The following is a 15,796-nucleotide window of genomic DNA, read 5'->3' as shown; positions in this document are numbered from 1 at the left end:
ACGTGAGTAAATGGGCCTGGCCGTGTTCTAGTAGAACTTTATTTACAAAAACAGCCACCAGAGTCAGCCCACAGGACACAGTTTTACATTTCCTGAATTAGAGGATAATAGCAGTGAATTTGGGGAAAGAGGGATTATTTAGTTTTTCTCAAAGTGTGTTATATGTAGCTGGCAGTACTCATGATGATTTCAGATGATTCATCAAAAAATTTTAAAACTTCTAATTGTGGAAAATTTCAAACATGCAAAATTATATAGAATAGTATAATGAGTTCCCATGTACTGAACATGCAACTTCAACAATTATTAACTCACAGACAATCTTGTTTCATTTAAACCCTTAGCAACTGCCACCTCCCAGATTAAGGAAAATCCAAGGTATAGTATTTATTTATTTTTTTTAATGTTTATTTATTTATTTTGAGAGAGGGAGAGAGAGGGAGGGGCACAGAAAGAGGGAGAAAGAGAATTCCAAGCAGGCTCCATGCTTTCAGTGCAGAGCCTGACGTGGGGCTTGAACCTAAGAACCGTGAGATCATGACCTGAGCCAGAATCAAGAGTCAGATGCTCAACCAACTGAGCCACCCAGGTGCCCCAAAATCTTATTTTAGAATGAGTCTTTAAAAGATATATATGTTGTAATATATATATACATATATATATAAAATAAAGCCATGATACCACTACCAGAATTAAAAATAACTGGTAAGTTCTTAAGACCATTAAATATCCAGTTGGCCTCATAGTTGTTATTTTTACATTTTGGTTGTTTAAATTAGGATTCACATAAATCACATAAAGTATTGGGAATCATTTGAAAAATGTCTTTTAATCTGAAGATTATTTTATATTTATTATTTTTCTTTTCCAATATATTTGTTAAGTAAATTTGACTCTTTATCCTGTAAAATTACCCACAGCCTGGATTTTACTCTTATGTCCCATGGTATCTCCATGTCCCTCTTTCACTAGTTAGGTATAGAGATTTGATCACACTATTTGTGTTTTTATTTTTTGTTTTTGGCACAAAAACTTTATAGATGATGTTGCACAGTTACATCAGAGGCACATAATGTCTAGTTGTGTGATGTTAACAGCCACTGATAAGTATTGCCTAGATCCATTAATTCATTATGGGTTGATAAATAGTTATGCTCTAATCCTATCCTTCTTTCGTTTTTTGGATGAAGTCTTCTTATAGAGAAATTTCCTCTCACAAATCAGCTGTTTATTGGATGTACAGATTGTATAAGAAAAGCAGAACAGATACTTGATTCTTTCCTTTTATTTATCAAATTTAAAAATGAGTTGGTTCACTAGCATTCTTACAAGGTGACCAAGAAGTATTCTGTGTTAAGTATTATGAATTCATATGAATTTAAACATATTGATGAATTCCAGCCCATTATTATCCTTATTTTTGTTACGAGAGTCCCGTATATAAAATCTATTTAATCCTTTGTGATGTAAGTTGCAAATATTTTCCGAGTTTGTCAACTATCTTTCCTTGCTTGTGATATTGTTTCCAAATCAGCTTAATTCTTACTTTTATGGAAAAAGTTTCCCCATTCTCATATTACATACAAATTCATTCATGTTACTTCTAACACTTGCGTGGATTTTTACTATCATTTAAATTTGTGATGCTAGGTATCTAGTATTAAAAAAATGTGCCCAAGTTTATATTTTTATATATCTCTAATGCTTTTTTCCTATTTATTGTTTTTCCTTTCTGCAGCTTAGAATTTTTCTATTGACCTATATTGCATTTCACAAATCTTATTTTTCGTGATGTCCAGTAAGTTTTCAACCCAATCAAATTAGTTCTTAATTTCTGATACTATATTTTAGTTATTGTTTTGAGTAGATTTTTAATTCTTTGATGAGATTGCCCATCTTTTCATTTACTTTCTTCATCTTTTTCTTTATTCTTGAATATATTAAAGAGTTATTTTAATATTCTTGTTGGATAACTTCAATGTCAGGGTCATTCTTGTGTCTGTTTCTATGTTTCTCTCTTGCTTTCTCTCTTTTTGCAACTTCCTCCAATATTATCTCTTCCTTTTGTTATTATTGTCGAAGATAAACCCAACAGAACAGTGCAACAATTAATGGTTTAAAAAATTTCATGTTCTGGGGCGCCTGGGTGGCTTGGTCAGGTGAGTGTCTGACTTCGGTTTGGGTCACCATCTCGTGGTTCATGAGTTTGAGCCCCAGGTCGGGCTTTGTGCTGACAGCTCAGAGCCTGGAGTCTATCTTTGGATTCTGCGTCTCCCTCTCTCTCTGCCCCTCCGCTGCTCACGCTCTCTCTTTCTCTCTCTCTCTCTCTCTCTCTCTCTCTCTCCATACACACACACACACACACACACACACACACACACACATACACATACTTACCATTTCCAATGGTCTTCATTCCATCTCATGGAGTGAAGTTACTGTTTGGTATCATTTCCTGTCAGCCTAAAGAACTTACTTTAGAATTTCACATAAGACAATCTACTTGCAAGGAATCTTGTGTTTTTTTGTTTGTTTGTTTTTTTCCATTTTAATTTCAAAGGATAATTTCACTGAATGTAGCGTTCTTAGTGGGCTGTTTTTTCTTTCAACATTTTGAATATGTCTTCTGATCTCCTTTGTTTCTGGTGAGAAGTGAGCCATTAATTGTTTTATTGGTCTCTGCGTGCGATAGCTTTGTTTTGTTTTGTTTTGTTTTTCTTAGTGATTTCAATTGCGGCTTGCATAATTTCCTCTTTGTTTCTGGCTTCCAGCGGTTTGAGTATAATATGCCTAGGTGGGTGTCTCTTTGAGTTTACCTTTTTCGAGTTTTAAAGTTCCTGAAAGTGTAGATAATTTGGAGGAAAGTTTTTAAGTCAAATATGAAGTTTTTGGCCATTTTTTCTTCAAATATTTGTCCTGTCCCACTCTCTTTCATCTCTCTATGACTCACGCGGCATACATATTGGACACTTTATACTGTCCTCTATGGCTCTGAAGCTCCTTCTCCTTCAATCCTCCTTCCCTCTGTTCTTCAGATTAGATCACTGATATTAATCAATGTTCAAATACACAGATTTTTTTTATGTTTATTTTTATTTATACTGAGAGAGAGATAGAGAGCAAGTGAGGGAGGGACAGAGAGAGGGAGACAGAATCCCAAGCAGGCTCCATGCTGTCAGCGCAGAACCAGACGTGGGGCTCAAACCCATGAACTGCGAGATCATGACCTGAACCGAGATCAGGAGTCGGACACTTAACCAACTGAGCCACCCAGGTGCCTCTCAAATATACGGATTCTTTCTTCTGCCATCTCAAATTGGCTGTTGAGAATCCCAAGTAAAATTTTCATCATTTTTGTTATTGACATTTCAACTCTAGAATAATTATTTGGTTCATTTGGTAGTTTTCTATTTCTCCACTAAGATTCCCTATTTATTGACTCATTTTCATCATATTTTGTTTTAATCCTACGAGCATACTTATAAGAGCTGCTTTAATGTCTGTTAAATCCAATGTACTACCTATTCAGAATCAGTTTCAACCAGCTGCTTTTTTTCCTGAATAGAGATCACACTTTTCTTTTTTCTTCATGTGTCTTCTTTTTTGTTGAAAACTATACATTAAAGTAATAATAATAATAATGGGAGAACTCCGTATCTGGTGAAGTTTTTTAAGTGTTTTTTTTTTAATTTTGGTAACTATCCATATTTAAATTATAAAATCGGTTTCCTCTTGATATCCCTGCTCAAGTTTTTATTATAATTCTTATGCCTTTAGTTTGGTTTCCACAGAGTTGCCTTGCATTGACAAAGTCCTTTGGTTGGTCCATCAATGAATTTGACAAAAATTGTGCTCAAATTCCTCCAGCCCACCAGGCTTCCACCTGTACATATAAATGTTGGGTAGGGGCAGAGGGGTGGTTACAGGGTGCATTCAAAGTTGCAGATAGTAATGGGGTCTCCTTTGGCTTTTATTTTCCAGTAGGCTCTCTGAAGTCTCTTCGCTCACCTGTGCATTTTCCCAGGCAGCCCAGGATGGGTAGACAACTGCTTTCAGCTCTTCTATGACTCCCTAATTTCCAGAATCTCCATGTTAAATGTCTCTCTGGGCTACTACCCATCCCAAATGGAATTTGCAAACCCAAGCTAACCAAGCTGCAGTTTTTCTGTTTCCTACCAGGTGTGTGCCTGTTAACTAACAAAGCGTACGATCTTTACGCTCAGACCTAACTTAAGTCTGCCCCTTCTGGAAGAAAAGCTGCTGTTTGTTGTAGCCAACTCCAAAATGCGAAAATTACTTTCTCACTGGCCATGCTGGGCAAGGGGATAGAAGGATCCGCAGGCAAGAAGGCTAAAGACTCCTGCTATTTTTACTGAACTTCTAGCAATTCTTCAAGAAGAAATGCTTCTCAATGGCATGTTTTCCTTTGGTCCTGAAATGGTGGTTTTAATACATATGCTCAGTTTTATACATGTTTTCAGCCACCAGAACCTCAATCCAAGCCTTGCCCCATTTTTGATACTTACCTTTTCTTTGTTTTAAAATATATATATGCATTACTGCTCTCTTCCTTATAGCAATGATTTGTTTTTAGTGCTAAAAGTAGACATAGATTCAAGTCACCCCAGCTTTTATGTAAATGCCTCTTGAGTCCAAAGTGCATTCTATTGGAGAATCCGCAGGAAGTGCTCATGGGAGCAATATTCCCTGAGTTCTTACACGTGACATCAACAGGTTTTATGTAGTCTTTATGTTAAAAGGCTAATTTTGCTGAATATAAAATCCCTAGCTCACATTTTCTTTCCTGAGTATATTGAATATGGTGCTACATTATTTTCTGGCATAAAGAGTTGCTGTCAGAAGCTAATAATAATCCTATTTTCTTTCCCCATAACTGACTTTTAAAAAGTACCATTATAATAATGTGCTTAATGTCTATTATGAGCCTATTTTCCTACTTTTGCAGTGTAATCTTTCAATATGTATTTTCTAATCATTATGCTTTAAGAGATTATACTTGAATTATAATTTTTTAGTATTTTTGTCTGCCTACTGCTTATGTCATTCAGTGTCTTCTATTATACATGCTTTTAATCTTCTTTGCTTATCTTTTTTCTTTTATTTTAAAATGTATTATTTATTAATTTACTTTAAAATTGCCCTTTATTCAATTTTAAAAAAAAATTAATGTTTATTTGAGAGACAGAGAGAGAAGAGCAGGAGCATGGGAGGGTCAGAGAGAGGAGACACAGAATCCGAAGCAGGCTCCAGGCTCTGAGCTGTTAGCACAGAGCCCAACGCAGGGGTCAAACTCACAAACCACCAGATCATGACATGAGCCGAAGCCGGATGCTTAACTGACTGAGCCACCCAGTCGCCTCACCCTTTATTCAATTTTTAACTTTCTTTCACTGCATTAGCTTTTGGGCTAATATGTCCTTGTTTTTCTTGTGGTTTGCTCTTAACTTCTAAAATAAGTTATTTCCAGCTCTTTCCTGAATTCTCTCACCTATCTCTGCTATGCTTCCTTCTCTCCAGTTGATTCATTTACCAGTCTGGCTAAAATTTTTCACAGCTCGTATCACTTTTCTTATCTCTTTTATCTCATTTGCAATTATTAGGGTATAGTTTTTATTTATTTTGAAGTTATCTTTGTCTTATATGCTGTCATTGTTGTGGGGACGTTCTGTTGTTCCCTTTTCTCTCTTTTTTTGTAGTATCTTTACCTGTGATTCTATCCCATCCTTTTCCTATTGCTCGCGCTTAAGGTGCCGATTTTTTCCATGGAAGGGTGGGCCAGGCTAGCTTTTCTGGGGCGTTCAGTGTCTCTAGAGCCATATCTTCTGTTATTTTCAAGGGAAATAATATTCCATTGTACTTTCTGAGATATACTTCCTCTCCTCCTATCCCTCACTTTTATCTAAATTGCCTGTTTGCTTTCTCCTATTGGACCGTCCGGTTTAATTTGGATTCTACTCCCAGGGGATTCTTCTCAGTGGAGGGATATGTCTGAAAAGCACCCTCTGTCCCGGTGCTGACAAGCTTTTCCTTGTTTCCCTCGAAGGCATGGGTAATCTAGTGCCTGCAAGCCCCTTGCTCCATTTCTGCTGTTATTCTCAGATTAGTCCACATGTCTTTCTAGTGATTATCTGTTGCTTTTGGAGGGGAATTCCCTAGTTCTGAGGGGCGTCGGAAGCCCAGTCAATTTTCCTCTGTTTCTTTCTGCTCAGTTGCTGATACCACAGTGGTTCAGTGATTTGTCCCCACCTGTTAATGGGAATATGTTGTTAATTGGTGTCCCTAGAGATACAGCCTGTATGTTTTTACGTTTGCTACTCTAGTTACCTTGTCAGTTTTTATAGGCAGCTTCAGGGATATTAAAAAAGTTAGGTCAGTTGCATTGCCAACTTCCCAGAATCTGGATGAACTTCACAAAAGTTTAATACTTATATATTTGGGTAAGGCACATTAAAATATAACTAACATATCAAGTGAATTTCATTAGTATTAGTGCCTAGTTCTAAATTAGATATTAGTGCCTAGTTCACTCTCTGTTTAAAATAAATTTATGTAAGTACAATAATTACAGAAAAAAACATTTATAGTAATTTTAAGAATAAAATTAAATAGTAGCAATGATGTGCAATCCTGGCAAACAATTTTGGTGGTGGTATACAAATAAATCCATTTGGAAGTAGTGTTATAGCTAAATTGTTTTCACCATAAAGGACAGGCTTTTTTTTTTTAATTATGGGGTTGGAATAATGTTTGGAAGCAGTGATGAAGAACAAGGACAGCAGCGATCCCATCTCCTAATCTTGAAGAAATAAGGGTACAAGAAAATAAACAACCACTATTTGAGAATGATACAAGGAAGTTGTGCCCTAATGGGAAGGCCAGGTTTCAGTTTAGGAAGGGAGGAGGAAAGAATTATCAGTAAACAGGATAGCTACCATTGCTGAGAGATTGGAATATCACCGAGTTCTAAGGGTAGACATAACATTCCAAACTGAGAAATACCCCACTTAAAAAAAAATAGGCTGTTGATAATAATGAGAGTGCTTATACCCCATGATCCATTAATTATACTTCTGGAAATTTATCTTAAGAAGCTGAATGGTCAGGGGAAAGCTATTAGTATAAGGATGATCCTTGCTATATAGATTATAATAGCTTAAAACCCCACACTGAAAGAATACATGATCCAATGTGTTGGAAATGACAGAACAAATGATGGTGTATATAAGTGACAGAATGACATAAAGTCTCTGAAAATTTTAGCTACAAATTGTTTAAGAATCGTGCAAAACATTTGAAGTAAAAATACAATCATGCAAAACATTTTAAGTAACATTTATTAGTTAAGAGGATTGCAAAATATGAGAAAACATATACATATAAACAAGATTTGTATAGACATGGAAACAATAATATTTTCAGGATATTAGTATGATAGAGTTCTTTCCATTTATCAATTGTTTTTTGATCTTACTGTAGTTCAGTTACAAATGTGTCTACACTTTCCCAAAGAGAGGCTATGAAACTGACATTTATCTCAAATTACGTTAAAAATGAAAATCCATTAACAATGCTTCTTTAGAGTTTCCTCGTGTATTTTTCTATATCATCCGCTCTTTGGAGGAAGGTTTATAAGGTCTAAAAGGACAACTAGACATGAAGGCGGTAAAAAGATCAGTGGATGTCAGAGTTTGGCAGGAAGGAGGGACGAATAGGTGGAGCACAGAGGAATTTTAGGGCAGTGAAACTATTCTGTGTGACACTGCTATGGTGAATACTTGTCATTAGACAGTCATCAAAACCCATAGAATGTACAACTCCAATAGTGAATTCTAATGTAAGTAAACTATAGACTTGGGGGTGATCATGATATCTCAATGTAGTTTTATCCGTTGTCACAAATGTACCACTGTGGTTAAGGGTGCTAATAGCTGGGAACATTGTGCACGCATGGGGGACAATGGGAACTCTCTGTACTTTTCACTCCATTTTGCCATGGACCGAAAACATCTCTTAAAAAAATTACATCTATTCGGATTTTTAAAAAGACAGTTCGAGGTCAGGTTATAAAGTTTTACATTCTGACTGATCAAGAAAGTATGATCTGAAACCTAAAGCACAAACTTTGGGGCTAAAGCAGAGGAACATTTCAGATTGTGAGTTGGATTCTTTAAGAGTAGTTTCCTGAAAATTTTCAGTGACTCTCAGTGGTTCTATTTAGACAATGAGGACCTTAGTGGGGTTTTGCCTTGTCACAGGTGTGCCCTGAGGGTGGATAAGTCTCTATAGTAAAACTGTTCCTGTTTCTCTCATAAAAAAGCATTTCAGAAACCAATCGCATGTTCGTGTCTTTGCCACCTATGTTTTGTTATAGTTACACAGGATGAACGGAGAAGCAGCCATTTAATAGAAGTACAGATAAATCAGACTCTGGAAATACCATGCTTTCAAAATATCTCCTCAGAAATTTCGTCTGAGTTCACCTTTGCATGGTTGGTGGTAAGTGTTGCCCTTTTCAGTGAATAACTGCAATGATCTTTAAATATTAATGAAATAAAAATGAATAACAAGTAATAATAGGGAAGGAAGCACACAGGAGGAAAAGCAGGCATTATGTGGAAGGTGGGGGACTGGCGGGGGAGGGAAGGGAGGGCACTAAGATTCCTTCTAACTCAGCAAGCCTCCAGGTCTATGAATACAGTAATTTAAAAATTAGTTCCTAAAGGTTAGTTTCTATTTCAAGCTATATACCAAACCATGATTACAGAGAGGCAAGAGTATGATGGTGCCCTGGAGAGGAGCCACATCCAGCAGAAACCCCTTCTCACAAATACTTGTTTTATAAACAACACGTACAGAGGGAGAAACCCCTTTTCCTAGAACCCTTGCTGCTGCATCCTGGGGAATACACAGCATTTCTTTAGATCGGGAAAGACAAACTCTAATGCTTATAAGATATAGGCAGAAGGGGTACCTGGGTGGCTCAGTCAGTTGAGCGTCAGCTCAGGTCATGATCTCATGGTTCATGAGTTTGAACCTCCCATCGGGCATTGTGCTGTCAGAAAGCCTGCTTGGATCCTCTGTGTGGGTGTGGGTGTGGGTGTGCATGCGCATGGGTCTCTCTGCCCCTCCCCAATCATACTCTTTCTCAAAAATTAATACACATAAAAAATAAAATAAAATAAAGATAACCATAAACACAGTTTTGAGAATCACCTAATCGGGTATTTCTTTAGATGATCCAAAATATGATTAATTTTTAGATTGTCATCAAACACAGGTTTTAAAAATTTTTGCGGAACTCCTAGATCTCCATGGATGTAATGGCTGATACAATTTATAAAATACTGTATCTGCATAAATTATAATGCATATTATAAGTTACCTACATTTTTATGGACTATCTTGGAAACTAGACCCTTCCTATGCAAAGATTTCTCTGAGGATGTGCCAAACCCAAAATAATAGACTTGCAAGGAGGCCTTAAAATGCAAACTACGGATGCAAACAGCAAACAGCTTTCACTGTCTAGATATTTTTTGAATAGTCAAGATGAAAAGAAAAAAATGTTCGGAAATAACTTTCTCAAAATCTTCTGAGAGCTACGGCGTCTCTTTGTCATCCATCAGAAAACACTTTTTTCCTCCCTTTATAAGGTTTGGTTTCTAAAATGCAAGTCTTCCTACCATTACACGTATCATTAGAATAATTCAATTGGTCTTAACAAACAATCGCAGAAAAAAGTTGAAAAGTGGAAATGGTCTCAAGAGGGCAGGAACTGGCTATACTAAACGTTACAGCAATGGAAGTGTACTATCTACACCTTGCTTGCGCTATTCCTGTTTCCCACCAGTGGGCAAGAATTCCACTGTAATTATCACAAATTCACTATCAATGGGAATAATCAAGTTTAATCGCAATCAATAATAATATACTTTAACAAAGCTTGACTGTAGAGATTTATGCTGGCGAGTAAGTTGATCTATAGTGTTCTTATCTTACCTAAAGGGTGGGTCATCTGTTTTTCCAAGCAAGTGTCAACTGAGCTTCTCCAGAGCAAAAAGCTGTGCCCCTCATTTCAAAACTCCGTAGCATCTAATTAGTACTTAGAACACAGGCCCTCAATAGAGAATAAATAATTGAACGGATCCATTTCTCTGTTTCTCTTTGTCCCTTTCCCTCATAGTCCTATTCATTGGACTCCTGTTAAACTGATGGTCACTAAATTCACGCTGGCTGTTCAAATGGTTAATGAGCAGCTCATTACATACCAATCACCAGATAACTGAGAAGACAACTTCTATCTAGCAGTTTCCTTCAAAGAAATGAAGAAGACTATGCAGACCTTATCTTTGCATCCTGCCAGGACCTTCAGGATAAATGAGGGACAGAGAGAGGGCACCTAAGGTCACACAGCGAGGCGATCTTAAACTTCTAGAACCTCAAGCCATGCTGTCACTTTGAAGGATGCACCATGATGCAGACAACTTGAGGGATCTTTTTGATTTGAAGAAATCTCTCTTCAAAGGGAACATTGTATTGGCAAATGTGCTGATGAAATTCCTACTGTGCATTCCCTCTTTAAATGTCAAAATCTATTTACTCCTCTAGTTTACATCTGTGCTCCACAGTGTTGGCATCTGTGGGGTTCAGCAAGCCTGATATGAAATCATCTAATGTCCTCATATTAGGACAGCTTTTCAAGTCATGACTGTGACAGGTCTGCAGAGGACATAAATACCACCCCCCACCCCCAGTATTTAATCTCTTATTAAATGAGCAATAATCATCTCTTAACCTTTTGTTAAATGAGCAATAATAGTCCTAATAAGACAATTGTTTTTTAAAACATGCTATAATGTGGAATTTAGAAAAAGGTTCAAGAGTGCAGGTGGTGAAGACAAAGTAAAGAGTGTAGGAACCTACTGGACTGAACTCAGTCGCTCCAGGAAGCTGCAAAATGCTCCCACTTCAGAGGCTGCACCAAGCCCTGGAAACGATTTTATAAACTACGATTATTGTAGTCGAGGTCACTGAAAAACAAAAGTCATCTCTTCTGTGTGGAATTTTATAAAATCTAATTAATTCTGTTAGGACCCTCATGACAAGGGTTATCACTGGGATTCTCAGTTATCATTTAAAAAATGATTTTCTCTGTGTACCTGACCCCATGCAATGGCTGTATTAAATGTGTCCATGGAGTGGTTTCTTAGCATTTGGAGAAGTTACATTCCAGGGTGGTGAGTAGACTGAAGTAGAAAGGCATCAGATGCAAATAGCGTATCCAACATTGATGTAGCGTGAGTGGTCATCAAATAAACACAAAGGGTTAATCTGTCAGCGGGCACTGAGGGTTTCCGTATATGATGGGATGATGAATAAGAAGTCATAGGATGTTTATGTTTAGAGGGAATGCAGTTGGTAGATAAGGGACAAGTAGCCGTTTTTCCAGTTTATGTCCTGGGGCACAAGGGTATGGTCATCTGGGAAATCCTTCAGGCTTATTCCGGGAGCTTCTAAATAGAGTCTAATATTCTGTTTTCATTCCAAAGTATCACCCTGATTTCCTACAGTATAAATTTCAATTCAATCCTGCAAACATCTGTGAATCTGTTTTGAGTGTTAGGTCCTGCAGGGATACAAAACGACATCAAATATATTTCCTGCTATGAAATACAGCGTCGGTAAAAATGTAAAAAAATGGCAGCATAGAGGGAGAATGGTTTGATTCTGAGCAAATGGACCTGGAAAACTTCTTAGATTATATGTGAGCTGGATAATTAAAGAACAGTTGGCCAGCAAACCTCAGACGTGTACTATACCAAGATCTGGGACCCGTGAGTACAAGTTGGTAGTGGGGGTGTAGAGAGGTGCTGAGGGAATGTTTGTTTCTAAAGTTTGTGAAGAAGGAGAGACCCATGATTTTTCTCCTAAACATCAGGAAAAAAAGGAGAGGACTCTATCAGGTTCAAATAGTTCAATATTAGTGATAAAAGCACATGACTAAAACCTAGATGCTTATGTTTCTTTACATCTCTATAAATGCATCTTTTCCATATACTCTTCTTTAGTATTTGCAATGGTTTATGTTTAAACAAAGAGCGGACTGGCATTATAAACAATGTCAGCTTTCCATGCCTGTGGGAAGCCTTGCTATTCAGAAAATGAAACTGTCACCTTCTACCTGATAGCTGCTGACCCCAATTGTCTTCACCATAATCAGAAATAAAGTGGTAGCCAACCCACAAAGAACTGACAACCAATTGCAATGACAGGAAAAATATTGTTCTGGTGCTCTACAAAAGTGGACGTGGGGAGCTTTGCAAGCAGCCTGCTTTGACAGCACTCACTGGATGGAAAATAAATGGAGGAAGTGTGAAGATAAGAAGCAGTTTGGAGATAAAGAAGTAACAATCGATAAAATTAACAGAATTTATCGAATGAGCTCTATACTATAGCTCAATGCCTGCCATGTGGTATGGTCCTCACAGACCGGTCTGACCTGGAGCTCAGGCCAGCCCAGAGATGAGGTAATATCACTAAATCAAATAGTACCAATGCCTCTTTTCTGCATTGGAAATTCTGATTATAGTACAAAAACAGGAAAGCACCCACAAATCATTTTAAGGCTTGTTATTAAGGTCATGAAGGGACACAGGAAGAGTTTTTCATGGTTCAGTACTACCCTGCCCAACCCTCATCACCCTAATTATTTTTCCCAACTCCTGTCCAAAATGTAATTATCCATTTATTTCTCTTCTGTGGGTCCTGATTTTTTTTTTCTCGTGAATTTGTTCTTCTCAAATAGACTGTAAGCAGAAAAGGCAAGGACTGTTTGTTCTACTACTCTTATGAGGCTGAATATCGCAGTCATTAACAGCATGACTTTTGGAAGGAAATTGTTTTCAAAATCCTGGCTCTTGCCATTTACTAGCTGTGTGACATAGGAGCTAGGATTAGAGTGAGGTGAGCAAGGTCCTCTCCTTAGATGCAAATTTTAAGGGACTGCCCCCCAAAATCAGTAATTAAGGTACATATTTTAATGAAATATTTTTTAAAATCAAAACTTAGAGGGGCACCTGGGTGGCTCAGTTGGTTAAGTGTCTGACTTCGGCTCAGGTCACGATCTCATGATTCGTGGGTTTGAGCCCCACATCGGGCTCTGTGCTGATAGCTCAGAGCCTGGAGCCTGCAGCCTGCTTCAGATTCTGTCCCTCTTCTCTCTCTGCTCCTTCCCCACTCATGCTCTGTCTGTCTCTCTCTCAAAAATAAACATTAAAATAATTTTTAAGTAAATAAATAAAATCAAAACTTAGAGAGAATGCATGATGAATAAAATATCAAAATTTCAAATAAGCATAAGCCGTTGTTTGTCTGTTTTGAGACCCTGGTATGCTGTCCAAGGAGTAGTATTTTCCAATTAGCCTGTGGTTTCTGGGACTTCATGGCATCATGTCCCCCATGGCCACCACTTTACACGGTCATAAAACATTTTTTTAATTGTGGATTTTTTAAATTAATTTTTCCACTCGGTCAAAATATGGGAGAATATTTGAGAAGTGCCTACAGGTGCACACGTTTTTCCTTTTGTCTCAGAATTCAGTACGACTTTGGATATGTGGCCTAAACTAAGTTTTACTTCTTCATCTGTAAAAGGGGATGATTACAGTATTGACTTTATGCTGGTATTGTGAGGTTGTAAATGATACAACTGAACAGCTTAGCATAGTACCTATACTCAGTACATATTGCAAGATAATCTTTAAAGGATCCATTTTATGACTCTCTATAATGCTTCAGTTTAGCCTTGCAGATAGTGGATGCTCATGAAGTACAGACTGATCATCAGTGAGGCTGGAAGATAGTCTGTATTACTTGAGTATCTACTGAGGGTCAGGACAAGCATGGTATACTGTATGTATGCTAATTCAGTCTGTACTCTTCATTAAATCATATGGCTCCTCCAATGTGAGAATCCCATTAGGTTTTAGAAATATTTATTAATATTTTAGGGGTGCCTGGGTGGCTCAGTCAGCTAAGCATCCAACTTCAGCTCAGGTCATGATCTTGTGGTTCGTGAGTTCGAGCCCCGTGTCGGGCTCTGTGCTGACAGCTCAGAGCCTGGAGCCTGCTTCGGATTCTGTGTTTCCCCCTCTCTCTACCCCTCCCATGCTCACACTGTGTCTCTCTCTCTCAAAAATAAACATCGAAAAAAAAATTTAAAAACGAAATATTTATTAATATTTTTAAAAGTTATCTAAATTAACAAAACTTTTTAAAAAGGCAGGGGGGAGGGTGCCTGGGTGGCTCAGACAGTTAAGCGTCCAACTCTTGTTTCAGCTCAGGTCATGATCTCATGGTTTTGTGGGTTCAAGCTGCCTGCGCAGAGTGCGCTTGGGATTCTGTCTCCCTCTCTATCTGGCCCTTCCCTGCTTGCCCTGCCTCTGTCTCTCTCAAAAAACAAAAAACAAACAAACAAAGAAACAAACAAAAAACACCTTTACACATTATCCAATTTTTTTCTTTGAAAAAAAAGAAAAGAAGAAAAAAAAAAACAGGCAAGAATAAAGATTCTGTACAAGACCTCTTACCAGTATGTTTTCAGCCGACAAGGTTACCTAAGATCATTATTAGGTAAGATCAGAGGTATACTCTCTGACCCCTATCACCAAAGGTAGATCACTATATTATGAAACAGCTTCTTCACTCAACAAATTGTCCACACCTCTGTAATCTACAATGTATATAAAGGCCTCTGGCTTCCTGGAATTTCTTTTAAATTTTTCATTCCACATACTCAAAAACGAAAAAACAAAACAAAACAAAAAGTTCTTTTTATTGTTTTGTGATTGTTTGGTTTTTATTAGTACGTGTTGTCTCTGAGGTTTAACTTCCCTGGACCTGTGCATCTCTGCTTTTTGATGCCCTGACTTAAGCACCTTCTTGCTTTGTTTGACCTTTGAGCAAATTACTCAACCTTAGTTTATTCCAGATTGTCATAGAAATAAATAAGACTCAAAAGGGGCGCCTGGGTCGCTCAGTCGGTTAAGCATCCGACTTCAGCTCAGGTCATGATCTCATGGTTTGCGAGTTCGAGCCCCACATCGGGCTCTGTGCTGACAGATCAGAGCCTGGAGCCTGCTTCGGATTCTTTGTCCCCTTTCTCTTTGCCCCTCCCCTGCTTGGGCTCTATCTCTCTCTCTCTCTCCAAAATAAACATCAAAAAAAAAAAAAAAAAAAAGACTCGAAAGAACTTTGCACAATGTCTAAAGCATAGTGTGTGTTAAATAAATTTAAGCTATGATTAATAAGAATATAAAACTTTAATAGTGGTTGTAGCATATTATTAGTATTAGTTTCCCCTCTTCCAGCTCCAGACATGTCATTGTCTGCCTGGGCTCCTTTTTCCCTCACCTCTTCTCTCATTTGCTGGGTGAAGGCAGCCATTCCCTGCAGATTCTTGCCTGGGCCCCCTTTATAACTCCTCCAGCAGTTAAACTACCCTGGCCGGCCACACCCAGCAACACAATAATGGAAAAACAGCTTTTGTCTCCCTAGTTTCCAACCTCAGCTTCTGACTGCCTTTCTTCCCACTACAAAGTAACAGATGGAAATGTTCCCAATGGGGAGACATTTACTAAGTGGCCAAAAAGCATTTTGAGCTCTGAAGATCCTCACAAAAAGAGAACCTGTGAGTGAAGCAAGAGCTATAGAAGTTAGCTCAGTGTGCAGACCTGCAGGGGGAGCCTGCTTCCTTAATTATTGGCCTCCAGATCTG

At 37.8% G+C, this 15,796-nt stretch overlaps 1 protein-coding gene across 4 annotated transcripts in view; it reads left to right on the top strand.

The window, feature by feature from the left end:
• Positions 1-15,796, top strand: part of CD96 (CD96 molecule) — a 114,521-nt gene that overhangs the window by 12,654 nt on the left and 86,071 nt on the right. For all 4 annotated transcript variants that reach the window (XM_058731472.1, XM_058731474.1, XM_058731475.1 and 1 more), the window contains exon 3: positions 8,393-8,517. In XM_058731472.1, coding sequence (XP_058587455.1) covers positions 8,393-8,517 — 125 coding nt within the window. The remainder of the gene's footprint in view (positions 1-8,392; positions 8,518-15,796) is intronic.

The sequence above is a fragment of the Neofelis nebulosa genome, chromosome 5 (genome assembly GCF_028018385.1).
Source record: "Neofelis nebulosa isolate mNeoNeb1 chromosome 5, mNeoNeb1.pri, whole genome shotgun sequence".
Lineage (NCBI taxonomy): Eukaryota > Metazoa > Chordata > Mammalia > Carnivora > Felidae > Neofelis > Neofelis nebulosa.
Note: the sequence above shows the minus strand (reverse complement) of the source record. Positions and strands in the feature narration are given on the sequence as shown.